Source organism: Pelobates fuscus, chromosome 2 (assembly GCF_036172605.1).
Source record: "Pelobates fuscus isolate aPelFus1 chromosome 2, aPelFus1.pri, whole genome shotgun sequence".
Taxonomy (NCBI): domain Eukaryota; kingdom Metazoa; phylum Chordata; class Amphibia; order Anura; family Pelobatidae; genus Pelobates; species Pelobates fuscus.
In genome coordinates, this window is record NC_086318.1 from 88,177,978 (window position 1) to 88,202,108 (window position 24,131).

Genomic DNA, 24,131 nt, shown 5'->3' on the forward strand with positions numbered 1-24,131 from the left:
ATGAGCAGAAATAGAAATACTGTTTCTCTTCTTGTCTGTATACTTTTTATACTGCAGGCATCTTAAACTTTGTCCCCCTCCCCATCCCCCTAGATGTTGCTGGAATACAACTCCCATGATTCACTGAACAGCTGTTGCTTTCCTCTAATGTTATAACCTTCAGGAGGAGGGCAGAGTTTGAAATCCCTGTTGCATGCTGACTGGCAGGTGTAAAGGAAGGAGCATATAACTATGAGTGATAGGGAGCTACGATGGACCACGTAGTTGCAGGATAAAAAGGGATTGGTTTACTACATTTCATTTTCAAACCTCTAGTACAGATTTGTTAAATATAGAGGATAAGTAAACAGAATATTAAAAATCCTGAGAAGTGGCACTTGCTCTTTAGCAATCATATTCCAAAGTAGAATAATCTGCTCAATTAATGATTAAACGACTGCTAAATAAGCATAGCATTCCATGGCAAAGTGTAAAACGTGGTAATGTGTTATGGATTTTTTTTTTTTTTATTAACCATATAAAGAACAAAAAAAACAATGCTTTGTTTAAAATGATATAGTAATAATGTCTGTCAGCAGCCATCTCGGACCCGTGGTGACAATTAAAACCTAGTATTCATTGCTCAGGGGTGTGATTACCAAAATAAATAACTATAAATGTTTTGAATATCAGGATATATTTAAAATGCAAGAATACACATTTCATGTGCGTGCACAAGAATTTAAACATAATCAAGGTAGTAGTACAGTCATTGGGGGGCGGTGTACACCCTCTTTGAATTCTATGGTTTTAAATCAGGACAGAATAACAATCATATGTTACTTAGCAGGTTTTAAAATTAGGTAAATGCAAACTCGGATGCATAACAAATGACATATTACATCATGTCATGATTTATTTAAAGGGACACTATAGTCACCTGAACAACTTTAGCTTAATGAAGCAGTTTTGGTGTATAGAACATGCCCCTGCAGCCTCACTGCTCAATCGTCTGCCATTTAGGAGTTAAATCCCTTTGCTTATGAACCCTAGTCACACCTCCCTGCATGTGACTTGCACAGCCTTCCATAAACACTTCCTGTAAAGAGAGCCCTATTTAGGCTTTTATTGCAAGTTCTGTTTAATTAAGATTTTCTTATCCCCTGCTATGTTAATAGCTTACTAGACCCTGCAAGAGCCTCCTGTATGTGATTAAAGTTCAATTTAGAGATTGAGATACAATTATTTAAGGTAAATTACATCTGTTTGAAAGTGAAACCAGTTTTTCATGCATGTTCTGTCAATCAAAGCCAGGGGAGGTGTGGCTAGGGCTGCATAAACAGAAAAAGTGATTTAACTCCTAAATGACAGTGAATTGAGCAGTGAAATTGCAGGGGAATTATCTATACACTAAAACTGCTTTATTTAGCTAAAGTAATTTAGGTGACTAGAGTGTTCCTTTAACAAAAATAAAGCCAACATGGACAAGTCACGTGTGAAAAACCAAGTCCACCTTATGATTCAATAGCTTGCAGAAACACCTTTAGCAGCAACAAGTAATTGTTTTCTGTATGACTATAGGTCTCTCACATTGTTGTGGAGGAATTTTGGCCCACTCTTTACAACGTTGCTTCAGTTCATTGACGTTTGATAGCATTTGTTTATGCACAGTTATTGAGACTACAGGAGTGTGATCTATACCCTAAACCGGCTGCTTATTTGTTAATCTCCCACCTGCGGCACTGAACGTGGGAGGATGATATCACAGCAGTGTACAATGCGAAAGGTCAGACGCTGGCAACAATCATTTTAACACTCCTACTATTATGGCTGCAGACAGACATTAATAGATCACCGTTTAAAACAAAATAATGGATTTGTTCCACGTTCGCAATGATTGCTAATAATATTTTAAAGGTTTAAATTTGCAGATCTAATAGCACTTTTAATATATTTTTTATTCTAATAGTACAGGGTTATCTGTACAAAAGTGGCAGAATTCATTTTAGTTCATAGATTCTGGCACATTTACTATCTGCATATAAGTAACTATCTGCACCTATAAACTTTTTTTCCACCTCTCATTTGTACTGAATTTTGTAGTAAAAAAGTAGTTTATTATCACAGTCCCACGGTATCCAGTATGAAATATAAATGGTGACTTTTCTTAGCTAGAACACAAATCAAACATTACACGAATGATGATTTCAAAAAGCAATTCTGACACTTAGATAATAAAATGGGAGTTTTGTATAAATATATTGCAATTTGGTCCTGGACTTCTGTTTAAGGAAATGGTGAAAATGCTGTTACCTCCATACTACCTTGAAAGATTCCCCATTTTTCTTAGGATCTCTTCAAAGAAAAAGAAAAAAATGCTGAACCATGTGGGGGGAAAAAAGTTGTAACAACCTGTATAAATATATACAATCTAATAAAAAATGAACAATTGATAAATCCATGGCTGTTCCAGTTTGATATTTTTTTTTTCCCCCTTTTGTTATTTCGTAGTCTTCAAAAACACTGTAGGTGTAAGTAAGGTGTCCTGTCTTATGGTGCAAAACATATTAGCAACACACAAAATTCATATAAATTATAGATAAATATTGCTGCCAAATTCTGTGCATCAAGACATTTCCTGAACAAGTTAAGAAATAAAGAACAATCACAAGCAGGACAATCGGTTTTACAAAACGTATCATTTGCTCCATATGAACATATAACATTATATTAGAGGAGGTATTAGACGGATGCTGTATGTGACAATATTATATATATATAGGCTCATTGGTGCTGTATATGAGATGGGGCAGATTGAGTGATATAGGTGTGTGACATACGATGCATAATCTAAACAGGTATGTTTTGGAGCTCTATTCACTAAAGCGTGTGTAGCGGTTGATAACCAACGGATACAGTTTTGTTGGAAATAAATATTGTATTTTGTTTAAAGGATTTTGTCAACTCAGGGCAATGTGCTTTATATAGATAGACCCACAATCTGTAACGTAAAGTTGATAGATTAATTCTGTAAAGCCCTATCCTAGACAACTATAATCTAAATACTTGATACAACCACGGGACCAATGTATTTGCAACAACCCCAAGAGAAGTGTAGGTAACAAATTTGTAGGGCACTTCGATTTCCAGCCGCTGTCTAACCAATTGGTCCTGTGTGGGAACATTATACCATGAGCCAAGAATTTTTAAGGACAGTGTTTTAGCAGCAAACCGTGTTAAAAGGAGGAGACTTACTCCGAGCACAAATCTTGCTAACTGCACTAATAACATATTTGTGGTGATTGGTGGGATGCTAAGGGGAAACGGACCAGAGGGATTGTAGGTCATCCCAAAATAATGACCGAGCCAAGTCCCTACACAAATCCCTGATCCACATCCCAAAATTGTAACCGTGTCCGCTCTGGTGGTGCTGTAATGATCCATCTTTGGGTAGGTGTAGCTTAAAAGAAAACCAACAATAACTGCGAGTACTGGACAGATAGGGTTGGTCAAAAGTAATTCATCTACTGAATCCCACATGGGGAATGTCAGGGCCAAGAACAACAAGGCAATCATAACACCGCAGATAACATCCTGCAAAACAAAAACATTTAGATGTTATATAGTATTTGTTCTCAAAGAATAGGAAGCTTTAACCATGATGTAGAACATTTGGTTTATGCACAAGGAATGAAGAAATAGTACATAATGTTACCCTCACCAAGCAAGCAATGAGAAGCAGAGAGCATCAACGAACATTCTTAGCCAGTCACCAGACCCAAGCCAATCCTTATTCAGTGCTGCTGGTTTGAGGAGGAGAGAGGGGGCAGGTGGATGTTCACCCAAAGACACAACCATGGGGCACCAGCCCCTATAACTACTTTATTATGATGAAGCAGTTATGGGGCTGCAGAATCCTTTTAAAGTGAAGTAGCTATCCCCACAAAATGTGTTTAAAAACAAAATTACACCTTCAGGTTGGTATATATTTGATCTATACATTTTATCAGTGACATTACGATAGATAGCTCAAGAGCCCCAGGATTGTAGCCACTAGATGGTATTAGAGTGTCTGCATCTGCCTAGCCCAAATAATGCAAGTGACAGTTTCTAGCATGTGGTGTCACTCGAAGAATTGGAAGAAGACATTTGCATGACCGCCACTGGAGGCCATATTTGTAGACGGTTTAGTGGTGTGATAGACCAACATAGTTCAAATCAATTGGATAGAAAATTTGATTATGCATTTGCTTGTAATTGCCTAAAACAATGTATGAAGTGATTTTTTTTTCTTTTCAATTCTTTATTTTTCTTGTGCATGTTTGGAAGATTTGTATATTTGGATTGCCACAACAGAAGCTACATGTGTAGCAAACTCTATGAGTAAAAGTGTGACATTCTGAGAGATATTGGTGTTTATCCTCAAAAGTGGAACATAATTATATTAATAGTCTGATAACTTACTTCAATAGATGTGGAATGTGTGCTGTATTGAACATTACCGGTATTATGCACTATTTAACAATATGTTCACATCTTTCTGTGTACATTAGATTTTATAAATAGTTATGACTTCAATTAATAACCAATTTAGGTTCTGTGCATTTAGCAATACATCGCATTAAGAGGTCCTTATGTCCAAGGTTATAAAGGAAATTTACACATTCTGCAAATATCTTTGTCTATGAATGTTAACAGTTAGTTATAAAATAAGAGTAGCATACTCAAATTAATCTTCCTGCACAATATCAGTTTATTGATGAGCTCTGCTGTCGTCCGTGCTTTTACGGTTACAAAATATGCCCATTTGGCACCAGAAGGCTGTGCCGAAACAAACCTGTTACACGCTTGCTCACATGCCAGTTTCGCTGAGACAGAACTTACTACTGTTTTATAAATGCTGGATTGGTATCTCTTCAAAGGCTCTAGGAAACCCAAGTCATGACATGATAAAAGTACAATATACATCTATTGTTCCTTAATTAATACAGCACACTCTGCCCAGTAAAATAATTGAGCCTTGCAAATCTGCTTCAAGAAACACTGACTGCCTTATCTAGTATAGCAAAAACATGATGTTGTTACAATTCGACATGATTCGACTTACATAACAAGGACTCTTTAAAAGCACAAAGACGCTCCTTTTACAACCAGGCATTTTACAGAATAATCAGTTCCTTTTATCTTAAAACTAGACTGGGTGCAGAAATGATTCCCTTAAACATTAGAATTCATAATTTGAATTTTTTTATCATATGTCCGTACCTTCATATTTTTTTTTTTTTTTTTTTTTTTTTTTAATCAGGAGTTCTGTATTATAAGCTGAACTCTCTAATATTCCCCAACTTAATTATATATACACTAACACCCATGTCTGTTTTAGTGCATAACTAAATGCTAGCCTCCACTTAGAGAATTGTTCATTTTCTGACATAAATGGGATTGTATTATTAGTAGAATTGTACATTTTTATAACTATAGGAGACCCAATTAGGGTGCCCCCGCTGATTACATTTAAAATGAGAGCCTCTGCACCAACCAGATCAGCCTGCATGCTACATAAAGCATGTGTGCGCATGGCTCAGGCAGATGGGCAAAATGCATGTATGTTATTAAAAACATCAAACTGGGCGGGGCCTGACCGCCGGTCGGATCAGACACGTTTTGTCTGAGCTCCGGCTTCTGAACTTGGAAAACGGTGCTAACTGCGGACCAAAAGCTAACACCGACCTGGAATTGTGACCAAAGCACCACTCAGGCGACGGTGATTTCGGGGACACCGAACAAGAACCCCAGCGGCGCCACAGTAACCCGACAAGAGCCTGAGGCCTAAGAGCTTGAGCCTGGGTGAGACGGCCGCTCGCCCGGTTCTCCGACCGGCGCTCTGCCACCCACCCACCCCCCCCCCTCTGGACCGGGGGGGTCATCCCGGTCCCCACAGGTGGCCACCGCAGCATGCCGCAGAGCCTTCAACCAGGCCCTGCTAAACATCGAGATTGGAGCGATGTACTCCAAGATGGCCGACAGCCACCTCTCCTGAGCGGGAAACTCCGCCGACACAAAGCAACACACCAGTAAGTTTGGACTCTACCTCACGGCGGAGCCCTGCAGCAGCCCCCGCGACAAGCCTTATGCCCATATCACGCCTGCAGGATAATGGGGTGTGGAGGCGGAGGGGGAGCGAGGAAGAGCGGGCCCCCCCAGAGCGCACATCGGATGACACTGATACCACAAGCAATGGGCTCACCTGGGCCGAGGGCCACAGTGGAAAGCCTCCCGGAGCACTAGCCGCACACGCCGGATAACCGAGGCCACTGGCGGCGACTGCCACCAGGATCTACAGCAGTGCCGCCACAGGGAAGCCTCCCAACACTCCTGAGACCTCCTACCCAAGAGACTGACCTGCCGCACACGCTGACGGCTAAAGTGGCTCCCAGTCAGTCACCCTCTCCAGCTACAACACCCCTGATCAAGCGGGGCATCGGCTGAAATGACCACACCATCGAGGCACCAGCCCCACACAGCGAGCAGCAGACAGGTCGGAAGATCAGCTTATAGACCCCACTCACTCGCACGCTGAGACTCCCTCACTGAGACACCGTGGATCGGGTATCGCCTGATATGCACCCCTCACATGACTTTGCACAGCGTTCTATGATGTAGAAAGTGTAATGCTCATGTTTTTTGTTTATTTGTTTCATCTATTTTACATTAGCCTGCTTCTCCCATTGTTCTAATCTGTCAGGATTATATTTTAGATGTCACTTTTTTACTTGATGCCCTTAGCCTGCTAAATATACACTAGCAAGATATAGCATGTAACTTAGTTAAGTCTTAGCAGGCATAGTGGTTATAAAGCATAGCATAGAGCAAACATGATCTCTATTTGTTAAAAGTGAAATAATCTGCTGTGAAGTTAAGGAGAAGCACTAGAAGATTACTTAAACCAAACGCGCAACAAGACGGTTATACTACAGGTATTACATGAAAAATGTTTACTGCTTGTACCAAACGACAAAAAATAGCAAGAAAAATGTGCAGTTCTTAATAATCTAACCTCTCATACGTACTCCACATACACTTATCTAAGCCTGCTTAACGAAGCAACAAGATTAAAGTGAGAGATAGCAGTGTTAAAGCGAGAGATAGCTGTATCGAAGCGAGAGATAGCTGTATCGAAGCGAGAGATAGCTGTATCGAAGCGAGAGATAGCTGTATCGAAGCGAGAGATAGCTGTATTGAAGCGAGAGATAGCTGTATTGAAGCGAGAGATAGCTGTATTGAAGCGAGAGATAGCTGTATTGAAGCGAGAGATAGCTGTATTGAAGCGAGAGATAGCTGTATTGAAGCGAGAGATAACAGTAATTGGCTATAGCATGTTACTATGTATATATATATATAAAATGAGGTTGATAATCACAGGAGACTTTGACAACATGTTGTGACGACCCTATCCTGTACAACCCTTGAAAGTCTCCCTCTCTTTTTTCTGTACCCCTATAATCACATGCCTCAACAAAAATAAAGAATTATAAAAAAAAAACAAAAAAAAAAACATCAAACTGCAGCAAAATGTAATTGCTTGCATTTGAAATATATTTTTAAAATTAATTATTTCGCTTATTATATAAACAAGAATATAATGAAAACCATTTGGAATTTGACATTTCGCACTACAGAATGGCTTGCTCTTGCTTTCATCTATTTAAGCCTTCACCGGCTCACCACTATTGAAGGTGAAAATATAACAAGTTCTTTAGAATACTTTTTAAAATTCTAAGTCTTCAGTGCCTGGGAGCCAAGGTTGCGGATATTATGAATGTACAGTTCCCGGCCTCAATGGCCAGCATTTCACTAGCCTGTATAGTTTCACTTACCCTCCTGCTGTTAAAGAACCAAGGATGCTATTTCTCTTCTCTAGATAATTGTGCTCATTAAAGTGAGGGTAGTGCACTTAAGGATTTCTCTTGCCTGGAGGTTTGTACACATGACACATGAACAAGCTATGGCTTAAGCATTAGTCCCAACCAAACTGAAAGAATATTAGGATATTGAAGAAGTAACTGTAGCTAGCTGTGGGGTGTAATAGTCCATTCCCATGAGTCCTTGGGAGAATATCCCGGAGGTCAAGAATGCAGAAGGACAGCTGTAGTATGTCCTCCATCGGACAGCTCGAGCCTTTCTGTCTTAAAGGGATTGACCTGTCAAAGAGTTGAATTGAAGGAGCTACAGCTGGACAAATTATGTTTTTTTTTTCACTAGATTCAAGCTCTATATAGACTTTTACATTTAACATAAATGTTAACAAAACCACACGGTCAATGCAAAAGTTCTCACTTCTAACACTGCATTTTGGAGAAGAACATTTGTCATGATTTGTATTGATCACATGTGCATTGAATGGCTTAAATTAACAATCTAAAGTTACAACAACAACAAAAAAATTTAAAAATCAATCTAGCTTCTCACTGCGAACATAGTTATTTGCCAGATTAAAAAAAAATAATAAAAAAAAAAAAAAGTTGCCACTAACAGCAGACCAATAAGCTCTGGTTCTGAGCCGAAGGTTGCCTATCCCTGGGTTAGAAGGAAGGTCAATGACCCTTGCCCACTAAATGTGTTTTTGTTTCTATTGATGCTATCACTTTTAAACTTTTTTTGATTTTATTAATGACACAGAGGAGAGTATAATGCTTTCTCTTTCCTTTAATTACCTCAGCAGTGAAGAGAGCGATTTATACAGAAGAGAAAAAACAAACATAACATTGCATAGTAATAGTGCAACCAATCAGCACTCAGCAACTAGTAAATAAGGTGTAGCACTCCAACACTCTTCCTCTTTCTTCGCTGCTCCTTCAGACCAGATAAGTACATTTGCTTTTTTACACTGTTTGACAATAAGAAATATTTTACTCTTTTGGTAATTTTTTCCACTTGATTAATGTTATTTCTAACTGCTTGATTCTATGTTTATTTGGTTTAATCCTCTGGAGTGTGCCCCTGGGAATGTGGGATCTGTGACTAAAGTCACCCTCCTTCCCCTTGGGGGTCCGTCTCCTGCCTCCCTCTCAACATCCAAAACTTTGCCAACCGCGGGAAGACATTAAGTGTCCCCCAGCTGTTTGTTCCCTTCGCCCGCGGGATATCGCAGTCGGCGATCAGACCACTTTTTTTACCGCGAGGCAAACACTATTCTGAACGCCATTTGCATTTCTGTTCTGCCCACTATTACCACCGCGCATGCACTATGTGTTTGCGGCGGCCATTTGCTTGGTTTCCACGTTGCCGCCAATGCCGGTGGCCATTTTAGTACGGCCCAAAAGTGGGATTCTCAGCGCGGTCCGGCGGAATAGCGGAACACGGCTCCTATCACTCTGGCACACTCCCTGTTTTCCATTGGTATCGTTAATATTGGTGTTTTTTTGCATTCATTTCTCTCTCTTCCAGTGTCTACACCTACGCTGGCACCCTGGGCCAAATGGCTGCTAACATCAGCCGGAATTGACACCACAATTTTCATCTCTCATTCGGTCAGTGGCACTATGGCATTAAAAGCTTCGGCGATAGGTTGTAGGTTGGAAGATACATTAAAGGCTGCAGATTGGTCTACGGAATCCACATTCCGAAATTCCTACTTTAAACCGGTTCAACATTTCTCAGAGTTAGTTGTGGCTCAGCTTTAAACTAGCATAATAGGAGCCTCCGTGTCTTTAATAAAATTCCTAGATTTTACTATTAACATGACGTAAAGTCATGATATTATTAATGACACAGACGCGAGTTTTATTCCCACCCACCCTCCCTCGGGTTGGGACATTGGGATGACCCATTACTGAACGACATCTTATGTTAGATTTGTACAGATAAGTACATAAATTAGTTCTTGACCCGAAGATCAGGTTAGGATGTTTGTTCTTGCGATGTTATATGGTTGACTTTGAATTGTCTTTCTTCATGATATCTCACATATTGCCATATATAGATGCGGAAATCGTATCACGAATTTCGTTATTACATATTTTAATTTTCTTAAATACATAAACCAAAGTTCGGAAGCCTTGAGAGGAAGTTAAATTGTTACTTCATGGAGGAAGGACATACAGCTGCTATGCAGTTTACAGTTCGACTCAGTTTTGCGGTTTTGATTTTCTGCTGGTCTTCGGATCGCTACAGAAAGAGGAAGAGTGTTGGAGTGCTACATGTTATATACTAGTTGATGAGTGCTGATTGGTTGCACTGTTACTATGCAATGTTATGTTTGTTTTTTCTCTTCTGTATACATCTCTCTCTTCGCTGCTGAGGGAAATTAAAGGAAAGAGAGAGCATAATACTTGCCTCCGTGTCATTAATAAAATCATGACTTTACGTTGTGTTAATAGTAAAATCTAGGAATTAAAAGCCACACCGAATGCTTTAGACAACATTCAAGCTGAAATATATGAAATAAAATAAATACATCAAGTCAACAATAACTAAATAAAATATATTGCAATACATATCTCACCAGTACAGTGTGCATTCCTGTGTAAAGCCGGCTGAGAGACACCAGAGTGGATAAGCAGAGAGCAGCAGTAAGGCCAATCCCAAATGGGTACTGCAAAATAAAACATGGCTTAGAAAACAGTCTACATTACTTCTCTAGAGAGACTCATTACACATTAGGCAGCTGCCTAGAGCCCAGCTTCAAACAGGGGCCCAATGGACGCTGTCTGAACTTGGAGTTCCAGATCTGTCAGTGAGGGGACCTCTCTGAACTGGCAGAACAATCAAAATATCTCCCTGCTCGGCTCTGCATAATGTGGTTTACATGTGTTTCTATCACTACCTTTGCCCCATATCCCTTGACTGCCATTATTTCCATCTGGTCGGGAGAAGTGAAACTTTCCAGTTTTGGCACCAGTGCAGAGTGGGGAGAGAGGTGGGGATGGGATCTTACAACATTACTCAAACAGAGTCTGCAGGGGAGCTGCTAGGAATGGGCAAAGACCATGAGCATCCAACAGCATATCAGTCTCACATTGCATGGACCTGAGGCAAGGATAAAGATTGAGCGAGAGACAAGCAAAAAAAGTAAAAAGACACGAGAGGCTGTAGGAGGCACACAGAATGCTTAAGACAGGAGTGGGAAACGATAAGGAAAGCGGTGGGTGAGATAGAAACATACAAATCCTTCTGATGGTCACAGCCTGTAGCGTGGCCGAGGCGCTGACCGGGTTGGAGAAGCTCCTGTAATCTCTTACCGGTCTGACAAAGTGCTCACTGAGAGGACAGAACTGCTTACTGTCAGACTGGGGAAAGGTTACAGGAGCTCCGCCACACTGCAAGAGGGAGGTGAGCATGCACAGGGGGGGAGGGGGGGGGGGGGGGGAGAGAAAAAAACTGAGGAACTGGGGGTTAGGGTGGGGGGACAACAGACCGACACAGAGGGGCTGGGGGGGGAGAAAGACCAACACAGGGGGGGGGGGAGACAAAGACAAGGTGTTAGGGGAAGAGATACACAAAGAGGTTGGGAAAGGGAGAAAGACACACAAAAGGGTCTGGGGGAGAAAGATGGACAAAGGGCCTGGGAGGACAGACACACAAGGGCTGGGGAAGGGGCAAAAAAGAGAGACAACGAGACACAGAGGGGTATATTTTGAAAACATCAATCCAAACATGATTCTGGAGTACGATAAACTGATTGCTGACAAGAAGTGTAATATGTCCCATTAACTGTAAGAAAACCTGAAAAGTTTATTTAAACTTGTACTGCTTAGGAAAGTATTTTTTTTTAACCCCTTAAGGACACATGACATGTGTGACATGTCATGATTCCCTTTTATTCCAGAAGTTTGGTCTTTAAGGGGTTAATAATATGGCTTATTTGCTAAATAATGTAATCATTAATTATACCTTTACTTGCAAAGTGAGGCATTACAACACTATAGTTTCAGTGTTTAATTCTGGCCCCTACCCACTTCTAAATTGTGCCGCTCTGCCTTACAGGGACAATAATACAATTTTTTCCATGTGAGCAGTGTGGAGGCCAATTCATTGTAAATGATGCTGCACCAGAACTTGTTTGTGTTGGGAAGAAAAAACGAAAACTTCCAGAGGAAAAACAAAACGTTCTAATGTATTGCAACATTCCATGGCAGTAGGTTTATTATAGCTCTCATACCTGGTACCTATTCATGGTTGCCAAGAGGAAAGTAAACGAGATTGCAGTGGCAGCAATTGCATGAGTGGATGGCATTCCATACTCCGCTTCCACTCTGGTCTCCAGCTTCACCACTGGAGGAGATGATGGACGTGGCCATTTTAGAAGGTCCTTAGATGCTTGGCCCAGGTACATAACAATCTGAAATTATAAAGCAGATAGATATAAAAGAGTCTGGAATACATACAAGTGTTCTTTTAGCATTCCTGACAACACACATAAAGGCCTATAATAATCGAGCAGTTCTGGACCAAAATTCTGATTTGGAGCAAGCTGCAAAACTTTCCACTGGTTTCCATGGGTCTGATCAGAAATGATGTACTTTGCTCTAATTTTACTTAGCAATGGACCAGATTCTTTGCACTAGTCAACTAGTCATTAAGTGAAAAGATCTGATCTAGTCGAGGGAACCATTTAGATCCTTGAAGTGAGGATAGCTGTTATATAGCAGATAGTTTTGTAAATATATCTACTTCCCTAGTTCTCGTGGACTCCAAGTAGATTCCAAGTAGAATGTAAAATGACCCTAGATTCCGTGGTATCAGTCCTATGAGTTTAGTCATAATGTAATTGGTTCTGGCGATACTGGTCTATTCTGTGATAAACAACCTAACGAGCACCTGTCAAAAGACATCCCACACCCAATAGGAATATAATATGAACATAGAATATTTAATATTCTACAACCGGTTACTGCATACAGATCCAAGTTTCACAACTTGATTCTCACGTAATGTTCTCGAAATTACTCAAACCATAACTCTTTCCGGTTATCTAGTTGAGACTAAAAGTTGCTTTTAACCAATTTCTCACTGTTTTACAATATAGACAACTGTGTTTTATAACAATTTCAATCATTTCTTTAGAAAGTTGAAAAAATAAAAAATAAATTTTTTTGCGTTTTTTTTTTGGTATGACAATTAGTTTTTATTAAAAGCAGCGCTCTGGTGTGCACTTTAATGAGACATTGCTTATTCTAATATTGAATAGGTATTGTCCAAGACTGAGTCACATGTGAAAACGACGTAGTGTAATATTATTTTAAAACTTTTTCCGTAACATTCATGAACTGAAAATAGTCCTCAATAGTCGAACCCCCAACATATAATCTAGTGTAAAATGTTTCTTCCACTGGCCATCTAAATTTTTGAAGGTTTGGCCACAAGGTGACTGATAAATAGTCTAACAACAATCCTAGACTTAACCTTATTCATATACGAAGAGCCCAATATAAAAATACAGCAATGCTCAGATCTGAAGAATTTTGATGGAAGATTATAGAAGATAAAATAATCGTTATCTTTCCTGGTAAAATATTTTATAAATAAAATTTAGTAAAGAAGATTTAACCCCTAAAGGACACATGACATGTGTGACATGTCATGATTCCCTTTTATTCCAGAAGTTTGGTCCATAAGGGGTTAAATATCCAAGTCTGGATTGCAAATCATTCTATACAGTGCAATTTTTAATCTAAAATGTAGTTTTCTTTTTCCCTCAATATAATTTTTTTTTTCTCTCTTAACAATAGTGAGATCGCCGTAAGGAGATTATACAGTGGTGTTGCACAACAGATTGTAAGCTCCTTGTGTCGTGACTAGCATTTTATTATTATTAAATATATATTTTTTTATTTAGTCTGCATTATATTTTTTGATCAGAGGGAGACTAGCATATCCATGCACAGTTAATACAGGGAAACGCCTTCAGCTATGACTTGGGCACCTATAACAGCCATCTCTATGGCAACATAGTCAGAAAAATTCTGAGCTAAAAGAAATCGCTAAAAATAAGTCTGTCTGGAGAAGAGGAAATACAGGAAGTGTCGGAGATCGAAGAGCATGATTTCTGTGCAACCGATCCGATCACAGTTACTCTCATGAACCACAGCTATATTCGTCTCATCATTACTTTACACATTTAAGAAAATACACACACAAAATTACTATTATTGTGATATATACATGGATATATAATGATGAACTGTTTATTATGGGTAAATAATTCCATTCAAGGGTTCTAGAGACATCATAAACAGCAAAACCAGCCCAGTTGCTCCCTTACCAAGCACAGCATTGACAGATTCCCAAATCTGCCAAAATTTATTCACCAGCTTGCAAGGTGCCCAGCTAGAATTGCTGTGTGTGGCAGGCTCCTGTACTGACACTTATGACACTGACACACACACACACACCCCAACTTTTGCCACAATATAATATAATTAAAGGGACAGTGTAAGCACCAAGACCACATCAGCTCATTGATGTGGTCTGGGTGCAATGTCCAATGTCTCATGTCCCTTAACCCTGCAATAGTAATTATTGCAATTGAGAAACTGTGATAATTACTACCCAGGGTTAACTCCACATCTAGTGGCTGTCTAGCAGACAGCCACTAGAGTGATTCCTGGTTAGAAACTGACATTTGGTCCATTATCTGACGCTGGACGTCCACACGCTCAGCATGAGGACCTCCAGCGTCAGATTGTTTTTCCCCTTAGAAAAGCATTCAATAATGCTTTCCTATGGGGAAATCCTAATGCGAGCACAGTCATTGCCGCACATGTGCATTACATCTCCCCCGCTGGCTGATGTTGGCAGGGGAGGAGCCTGACCCAGTGCTGAGAGACATCAGCGCTGGATTCATGTAAGTGACCAAAGTAGGAGGGGGCGCAAGGGAGGGAGCACTGTAGGATTCTAAAGTGCCAGGAAAATGGCTTCCTGGGACTATAGCATCCTTTTAAAATTGCATTTCTCTGTGGTTCAATTTTACAGAAAGGCTCAAATACTGAAATAACCGCTCCAAGAATACATTATGCTTATAACAATGAAAGATTTGCATGGTCTGTGTCTATATAGTCATATTTCATAGTTTCAGAGCCCTTTAGCTTCTAGCCTTCTGCAGTTCAAAAAAAAAAAAAAAACAGGATTTAGTTACATTCACTCCAGTGGTTTCAGTTAATTGCAAGCTAGGCCTTCCCTGCAAGATGGCTGAGTTGTCAAGGGAGGCTTTGCTGGGGGTGCTGCAGGCTTACCTGGCTTCCAATGGATCCGGTTCTCTGGCAGAGCTGATGGCCGACCTTCCCCAGGCCTGGATGGAAGTGGAGCAGCCGGTGGCGGAGACCCCTTCTCTGGCCCGCGGGAGGAGGCCGAGGCGTTCTAGGCCTCCTTCCTGCCTTTCCCCCAGTCCGGTGCGTAGAGGAGGTGGATCGGAGGACGGGACCAGCGGGCGGCAGCCGGCGCCGGAGCATGGAGACAGTGATGGCGGATCCCGGGCTTCCAGGAGGCAGCCCCGGGTGGTGAGAGTTGCGGTAAGGCGGGCCCAAAATGGCGGAGCTCGGGAAGATCGCTCGCGCAGTCCTCCTTTTCCAGTGCGGCAGGAAGTGACGCATCGACGTCTGACGTCTGGACGGTGCGTGGAGACGCCGGACGTCACAAGGGGTGCGTACGTGACAGACTCACGGTGCACAGTGCGGACGTCACAGGCCCCACCGGAGAACCCAGAAGTGTGCGCAAATTCGGCGCCGGAGCCCCAGAGGAGCCGTGGGGGTGCCAAAGACCGGGACCGGAGGGCTGTACAGCCCAGGAGAAGGCTGGGCTGGTCCCAGAGGGCAGCAAGTAGGACTCTGGGACTGCCGGCCAGGAGTCCAACATGGTGGAGAGACAGCAGCCAGAGGAGGCTGCAGGAGGACTCGGAATCTGGATCACAGGAGGAAGAGGAGGAAGAGTTGGACCGGAGGACGGTTCCCAGACCTCGCCAACCTGAGCAGGCTACCGTGGCAGCTCCAGTAAGTGGTGAGGTGGCTTGCGCTAACGCCTGGGGTAGCCTAACTGGGGGGCAGGGCGCGCTAGGGCAGGAGCAGGCTGCGGATAGGGAATTGTTGCGCTTGCTCAGGTCAGTGGTAGATAGGTTGACAGGGTCTGCGCATAGCTAATCATGGGACGCGCGCAGGGTGCTGGAGGAAGCTCCAGCCGATAGGGCCCAGGCATGGGGGGGGGGGGGTTCGTCCCGCTCTACCTGGTTGTGAACTATCCCCCTTGGGCATGCATGGGATACGGGATAAGATTATTAAAGGGGAATTTGTGGACTTTTTGTCCCTGGTTTCCCCGGACAGGGATTCTGTGGATTGAGCCACAGGACCCTGAGAAGGGTAAGCAAATCCCACAAACGTTTGGGAATTGGTTACAGGGTTTCACGGTTTTCGCAAGTATTCTGACCCGTCGGTTCCCGGATAGGGTACTTGGATCTGATTTGGGGTGCCTATAAGGTGTATGGCGGGCAGAGCTGGTTCCGTTACGACCAGCAGTTCCGTCAGAAGATGGCGGCGTGTCCTGGATTGGACTTCAGCACGCAGAATGGCAGCCTGTGGCTGTTACTCATGACGCCTAGTTGTCTGGAGTCCTTTCCAGGGGCAGCCAGCGCCGGAGCTTCCTCCGGTGCGCCGGCTGGGCAGAAAAAAGGAGTGTGCTGGCTCTTCAATGAGAGCCACTGCAGGTGGTGGTACTCCTGTAGGTTCAAGCACCAGTGCTCGCATTGCGGGGGGGCTCACCCCGCCATGCGATGCTTTAAGAAGGCAAAGCAGTCCATCCCCAAGGCAGGGTCCCGAGAGGATGGTTCCAAAGGGGAGGACCCCAGTGAGCGTGGCAAGGATGTTGCCATGGCTCGAGGCCTACCCTTAACGCTGCAACGCCGCGGTTTCAGTCGGATTCTGGATCCCCTTTGTCTTCTCGTCGGAGCCACTGTTGGCGGATAATCTTTGGTCGGTCCAGGGTAAGGAGGAAGTTTTGGGTGCCAAATTGGGAAAAGAGTTGTCTTTGGGGCGCATGGCGGGGCCGTTTTCTTACCCCCCATTTCACAACTTGCGGGTATCGCCCTTGGGGCTGGTACCTAAAAAGGAGCCTGGCTCCTTTCGGTTGATTCATCACCTGTCCTACTCGGCTGGGAGGTCGGTGAACGATTATATCGATAAGGAGTTCAGCAGGGTGCGTTATTCCTCGTTTGACAGGGCCCTGTCATTGGTTAGGGAAGCGGGGTTGGGGGCACTCCTGGCTAAATCAGACATCGAATCGGCCTTTCGGTTATTGCCGGTTCACCCAGAATGTTATCACCTGTTGGGTTGTCGATTCCAGGGGTCGTTTTTCTACGACATGTGCCTTCCCATGGGTTGTTCGATATTGTGTTCTTATTTTGAAATGGTCCATGGTTCAGTATTCGGGTTTGGATTCGGTTATGCACTTGACGACTTCCTGTTTGTGAGTCCTCGGGAGGGTGACGGATGTGCTCTGTTGTTTTCGGCCTTCCGCGCAGTGTCCGTGTGGTTTGGCATGCCAGTGACAGAGCCGAAGACACAGGGGCCAGCCACTAGGCTGTCGTTTTTGGGCATCGAGATTGACACCGTGGACATGGTTTTTCGCTTACCGGACGAAAAGCTAATGGTGCTGCTGAAGCAGATTGACTTGGTCAAATCGTCTCGGAAGGTCCAGTTGCGCACGATGCAAGTACTGCTGGGTCATCTAGCCTTTGCTTGCAGAGTTTTACCCATGGGTCGGGCTTTTTGCCGGCGCTTGTCATTGGCGACGGTTGGTATCACGGAGGCTCACCATTTCATTCGGGTGACGGCCAAGCTTAGGGCTGACCTGCAGGTATGGAGTGCCTTCCTGGGTAGGTATAACGGCCAATCATGCTGGTTGCGGGAAGCGGTTCCCAATGCCGAACTTGACCTCTATACGGATGCATCGGGGTCAGTAGGGTTTGGGGCTTTCTTTCAGGGCAAGTGGTGTGCGGCTGCTTGGCAGTCAGCATGGCGTGAGCTGGAAGTGATGCAGAACCTTACGTTCTTGGTGCTGTTCCCCATAGTGGTGGCGCTAGCACTGTGGGGGGATGAATTGCGGAACCGGGTGGTGGTTTTTCACACGGATAACATGAGTGTGGTCCATGTGATTAACCGATCATCGTCTGCATCTCCTCCAGTGCTGGCCCTCTTGCGTCATCTAGTGCTGCTGAGCTTACAGTTTAATGTGTGGTTGCATGCTCGGCACGTACCGGGGGTTTTGAATGTGGTGGCAGACTCTCTTTCTTGGTCAGTGGGACCGTTTTCGGGAGTCGGCCCCGGAAGCAGAACAGGAGGGTCTTCGCTGCCCGGCATACTTATGGGACCTGGTTTCGGAGGGCTGATGTCCTTGATGTCGGAATCGTTGTCGGCTGCTACGTGGAAGGCGTACAGGTTGGTATGGGTAGGTTGGCTGTCGTGTGTGGATGGGTATGATTGTATGTCATCGGGGTCAGCCCGGTTCACAGTAACGTTACGCTATATGAGTAGGCTCCTGGAGCAAGGTCAATCATGTGCATCGGCAGAGAGAGCTCTGTCGTTTTTGTTTAGTTTTTTAGGCTGGCGGGACATAACAAAGGAGTTTTGTCTGTCTGTTGTGTCCCCCGTTATGTATGGATCTTGGGGCAATTGTTTATATATTGGGCAGCTCGACGGGCTCAGTCTCGCTCCTATGGACAGAACCTAGGGATCTCCATGGACATAGCAAGGGTACGCTGGAGGGGTGTTAGGGGTCTGTCCTGGAGGCAAGTCTATCCGGAGTGCGTGGCCCTGAGCAGGTTCGTGTCGGGGGCTGTTACAGTTGTGATTCATGCGGGAGGTAATGATTTAGGGAGGGTTAGATCGGTGGATCTAATGCACTCTGTCAAGCACGACTTGGCCCGGTGTTTGGCTCGATTCACAGACTGTACCCTGATTTGGTCGGAGATTGTTCCCCGTCCTGGCTGGCAGGTCTTGCCGCATGCCAAGGGTCTGGAGCGGAGCAGGCGCAAGGTCAACATGACGATCTCTCGGTTTGTGCGGCGGCTTGGTGGTGTGGCGGTCCGGCATGTGGAGCTGGAGGGGGACAATCGGAATTTGATGAGGGCAGACGCAGTGCACCTGAACCAAATAGGATTGGACATATTTAATGCAGGTCTGCAATCGGGTATAGAAAAGGCGCTGGCTGCGGGGGGCGCGATGCCAGGAAAGGAGAGGGAGGGCCGGCATCGCGTTGGCGGAGTTCCTGGCCAGCGCACGTAATGCACGGAAAGGATTTGGGGAGTCGCAGCCTGCTAGGGCTGATGGCCGAAGGCAGGCTGTACGAACTCTGGATAAAGACTTGGAGTATCTGTCTGTTGGGTAGTCACCCCAACAGCTGAAAGGTGGAAATGCTGGCTGTGTTAAAGATTAATAAAGCTGTGGCCATTGCCCTTACCCAACAATCAGGTGTCATGTCGTTATTGGGGGTAATGGGTTTGGTATTTGGGTCAGCAGTCAAGGCTCAAATACTGAAATAACCGCTCCAAGAATACATTATGCTTCTAACAATAACAGATTTGCATGGTCTGTGTCTATATAGTCATATAACATTTTTTAATTATTCAACTTAATAAATAAAAATACTGTTTGTCAAAATGTACAGATTTTAAGCTGTTTGTAATTCACAAATTAAACAAAAGCAATTGAAAACACAACAAATGCTTCAAATGGTTTCCCCAAATTCAACTGAAAATGCAACTTATGACTTCTCCAATCTCAAAATTATGCAACCCCCTGAATAGAATCCCTCACAACAGCACACATATGCAAAACAGGTGTTGTCTAAAGGACACCTGATGCAACTAATCAAGGGCATCATTGGTTGCACCAGGTGTGCTTGAGCTGGAACACTTGAAATACCTGAGCTGGCTAGGGATTTGTTGAGTGTCATGTTTGACTGCATTACGAAATATGGCCAAGTCAAATGAATGGTTCACATGACGTCATCTTCCGGCGCCGGTATCAGTACGCGGCGCGCGAGGGAGCTGAAGAGGAAGCACTCAGGGTCGAGTGCTCCCTCGTGCGCCCGCCAGCCTGCCTGCTTGCCCGCCTGCCCGCCGGGTGACCGGCCCCCCAGGAGCCCAGCAGCACCACTGGACCCCAGGGAATCCCCTCAGCACTCCAAAAGGTAAGGAGGCTGGGGGGATTAAATAAAAATAAAAAATTTGTTGTTTTTGTGTGTGTGTGTGCTAGTATTACTGTGAGTGTTAGTGTGTGTGTTAGTGTTACTGTGAGTGTTAGTGTTACTGTAAGTGTTGGTGTGTGTGTTAGTGTTACTGTAAGTGTTGGTGTGTGTGTTAGTGTTACTGTGAGTGTTAGTGTGTGTGTTAGTGTGTCTGTGAGTGTTAGTGTGTCTGTGAGTGTTAGTGTTACTGTGAGTGTTAGTGTTACTGTGAGTGTTAGTGTTACTGTGAGTGTTAGTGTTACTGTGAGTGTTAGTGTTACTGTGAGTGTTAGTGTTACTGTGAGTGTTAGTGTGTGTGTGTTAGTGTGAGTGTCTGTTGAGTGTGTGTCTGCTAGTGAGTGTCAGTGAGTGTGTATGTATGTCTGTCGCTGAGTGTGTCTCTGTCAGTAAATGTGTGTGTCTGTTAGCTAGTGTGTATGCGTCTGTTCGTGAGAGTGTGTGTCTTCAGCACTTACCTTTCTCCAGCGCCGGACTCCCTTGGCGCTGGGGATCCCTCCGCCTCTCAGCTCCGAATGCGCATGCACAGCAAGAGCCGTGCGCGCATTCAACCCGCCCATAGAAAAGCATTACTTAATGCTTTTCTATGGACGTTCAGTGTCTTAGAATCGCGGAAGCTCCTCTAGCGGCTGTCAGTGAGACAGCCACTAGAGGCTGGATTAACCCTCAGTGAAACATAGCAAGAGAAACTGCTATGCTTTCAGCTGCAGGGTTAAAACTAGAGGGACCTGATACCCAGACCACTTCATTGAGCTGATGTGATCTGGGTGTCTGTAGTGGTCCTTTAAGTGTGTGTGCATCTGCATGCACTGGTGTACATACCGCGGTCGCAGCCCTGCAACCCCTGTGATTAGGTGCCCGCCGCCATGTGTTGCTGCCCCGGCCCACGCAGAGTAAGCGTGCGGGGGGAGGGGGGGGCCACTACAAACATGCAGCGTGTGGAAGGCAAGCTGAAGCTTGAGTTCATTGGACCTTCTAAAAAGACAATGATGCCAAGCATACCTCAAATTCTACCAAAACTTGGTTGCAAAAGAAGTCCTGGAAAATTCTGCAGTGGCCATCACCGTCACCTAACTTGAACCCCATAGAAAATCTTGGTGGGATTTGAAGAAGGCTATTGCACAACGCAAACCCCAAACTATTAACAGCAAAAGACTGCTCTACCAAGTACTAAAGATACTTGCCATGAAGGGGTTGGATGATTTTGAGGCTGGAATAGCCATTATAAATTGCATTTTCAGGTGAATTTGGGAAAACCACTTGAAGTATTAATTTTGTTGAGCTAAGCTGACCTTTATTTGCTCTCTCCTCAAAGTATTAATGTTACCTTTGCTTTAAAATTTGTTTCAGGTCAAATGTCTGTGTACACCAGTCATTTGTCATGCTAGAAACAGGACAGATGCCTTTTCTGTCAGTTAGCTATACACTCTATGCTTGCTAACCATTAGCCTTAGGTTTTTTAAGTTAAGAGATCAATATGTAATAATAAGTTTCTGCTGTTCAATTGTTTCTTAGCAGTTATGCTAACTAACAATGTAAACTCCATTTCGCTAACAATAACTCCAGTTCACGACGATACACCTGTCACGTATGCTAAACTGAATCAAAATATGCAACAAAAGTAAGATAATTGTTGAAATAACTATGAATCGGGCCTTGTCCTGGCCTTGCATTAGCCAATTTATCTGATTTTAGATATCTAAGACGATCATTTATGCTGACAATTCGAACCAATAAAGTTAATAATTATGATGGGCAATATTTATGAAAGTCTTTCCACAATGCTCAAAGCTCACTCGTCATACAGATTTCCGTTTTTACCTTGGATGAGCCATATTGCAATATTAATAAGTGGATCAGCCCATAAGAGTTAACCTTTGTTTGCAACACTTGGTCTGGTTTTATTTTATACACCCCTGGAATGAACCCATCATGATTGGATTTACAACACAAGTACATCAGAGTGGCTGCTTATGGGGATACACCATCTGTACACCACCAGTTTGTAATTTTTCAGAGCATCTAAATGACAGTGGTAAATAGTGAACCTTATTCCAGTGACAGTATTCTAGTATTATTCTATGTTTGCATGAATTGCAGAACACCGTTAGACAGCACAATTACATAATATAAACAAACAAGTATCTACACTTCCAGCCCATGTGTCATCCCTACCAAGGCCCACAGGGGCACAACATAAAATGGTGTACATAGGGCAACAGCCAAAAACGAGGTCTACCAAAAATAAATGTAAAAATTCTGCCATGGCATCAAGTTGTATAGTCTTATATGCCAGTGATCTAAATCAGAAAACCATGTGTTTAACAGTGAAATAGGTCTGAGAAAGCAGGGCGATCTGTACAGTGCTTCTATTGCATGGTCATTAGAGAAAATCCTCGAGATAATAAAGTGTGGTTAATATGATCAACCTAGCCATAGAAACATACAAACTACACCCAATAGTGGCTACAATGCAATCCACCTGTAAATAAAACAAAAATATAACAAGAACAATTCATACAACTGGACCCTATTACGTAATGATTGAAGGTAATCGAGATTTGTTACATTCCATTTATCACTTGACAAAGGTGAAAATACATTAAAAATGGCAAATTAAGATAAAATAGGCATTGAGGTTGTGCCAATTGTGGAGCGCATGTAGTCTTCAAAACCCTGTCTAGTTTTAACTAGAGAATAACATTTTCAGGCAGGCTTTCAGGCAACTCTTCAAATACTGGAGCATTCAGTGTGATCACATGAAAGAAATACAACCTGCCACACATAGGCTCAAATGAAGGTCACCCAGCAATGACCCTTGTAATTGCAAGAAACCGACAAGCTTGTGGCCAGTCAACTAATTCGTTATACTGCCTTCTAGCAAGGGCAGAATTGAAACCTTTCTGTGACCTGATCATATGACTCGTCGGACAGACACCATAGTCATCGTGTCTCCATACCATTACACACTACAGACTTTTTCATCAGTTCCCAAGGAGGAAGCCCAGTTTGACTATACAGGCATGATCGATTAACAATTCAAAACATTACACTTCGTGTCTTCATACAGTTACATTGTCAGGGGACCATACTCACCCATAAACTTATTTATGCTTTTGAAATTCAATTACCGTATATACTCAAGTATAAGTCGACCCGAATATAAGTCGAGACCCCTAATTTTACCCCTCAAAAATGGGAAAACTTATTGACTCTAGTATAAGACTAGGGTGGGAAATGCAGCAGCTACTGGTAAATTTCTAAATAAAATTAGATCCCCAAAATATTATATTAATTGAATATTTATTTACAGTGTGTATGTAATGAGTGCGTGTACGATTGCAGTGTGTGTGGTACGAGTGCAGTGTGTGTGGTACGAGTGCAGTGTGTTTAACGAGTGCAGTGTGTGTATGAATGCAGTGTGTGTGTGAGTGCAGTGTGTGTGTGAGTGCAGTGTGTGTATGAGTATGTGATGCAGAGCCTTGGTGGGGCGTGGGCATTTTTATTATTAGTATTTATATTATTTTAATATTTTTTAAATATTATTATTAATATATTTTTTTATATATTATTTAAATTTGTATTTATTTATTTTCGGCCCCCCTTCCTGCTTGATACATGGCAGGGAGGGGGCTCTCATTCCCTGGTGGTCCAGTGGATGGGCTGTGTAGGAGGGGGGCTGGCAGAGAGCTGTTACTTACCTTTCCTGCGTTCCGGTCAGCTCCATCTGCAAGTCTCGCGGTGTGAGTGCCGCACGGAGCTCTGACCCCGCGGCTCTCGCAAGACTTGCAGAGGGAGCTGACAGGAACGCAGGAGAGAGAAGGGAGCTGACAGGAGCTCCAGGAAAGGTAAGTAACAGCTTCCTGCCAGCCCCCAACAGCCCCTTGTCTGTATTATGGCAATGTAAATTGCCATAATACAGA

The 24,131-nt window shown here is 43.4% G+C and overlaps 1 protein-coding gene across 1 annotated transcript in view; it reads right to left on the minus strand.

Annotated features, from left to right (window-relative positions):
• Window positions 1-1,947: 1,947 nt before the first annotated feature.
• SGPP2 (sphingosine-1-phosphate phosphatase 2) overlaps window positions 1,948-24,131 on the minus strand; it is a 74,868-nt gene continuing 52,684 nt past the window's right edge. The window contains exons 3-5 of the mRNA XM_063440988.1: window positions 12,140-12,319; window positions 10,484-10,573; window positions 1,948-3,573 (exon numbers count right to left, since the gene is read on the minus strand). Of these exons, the coding sequence (XP_063297058.1) occupies window positions 3,031-3,573; window positions 10,484-10,573; window positions 12,140-12,319 (813 nt within the window). The 3' untranslated portion in view covers window positions 1,948-3,030. The remainder of the gene's footprint in view (window positions 3,574-10,483; window positions 10,574-12,139; window positions 12,320-24,131) is intronic.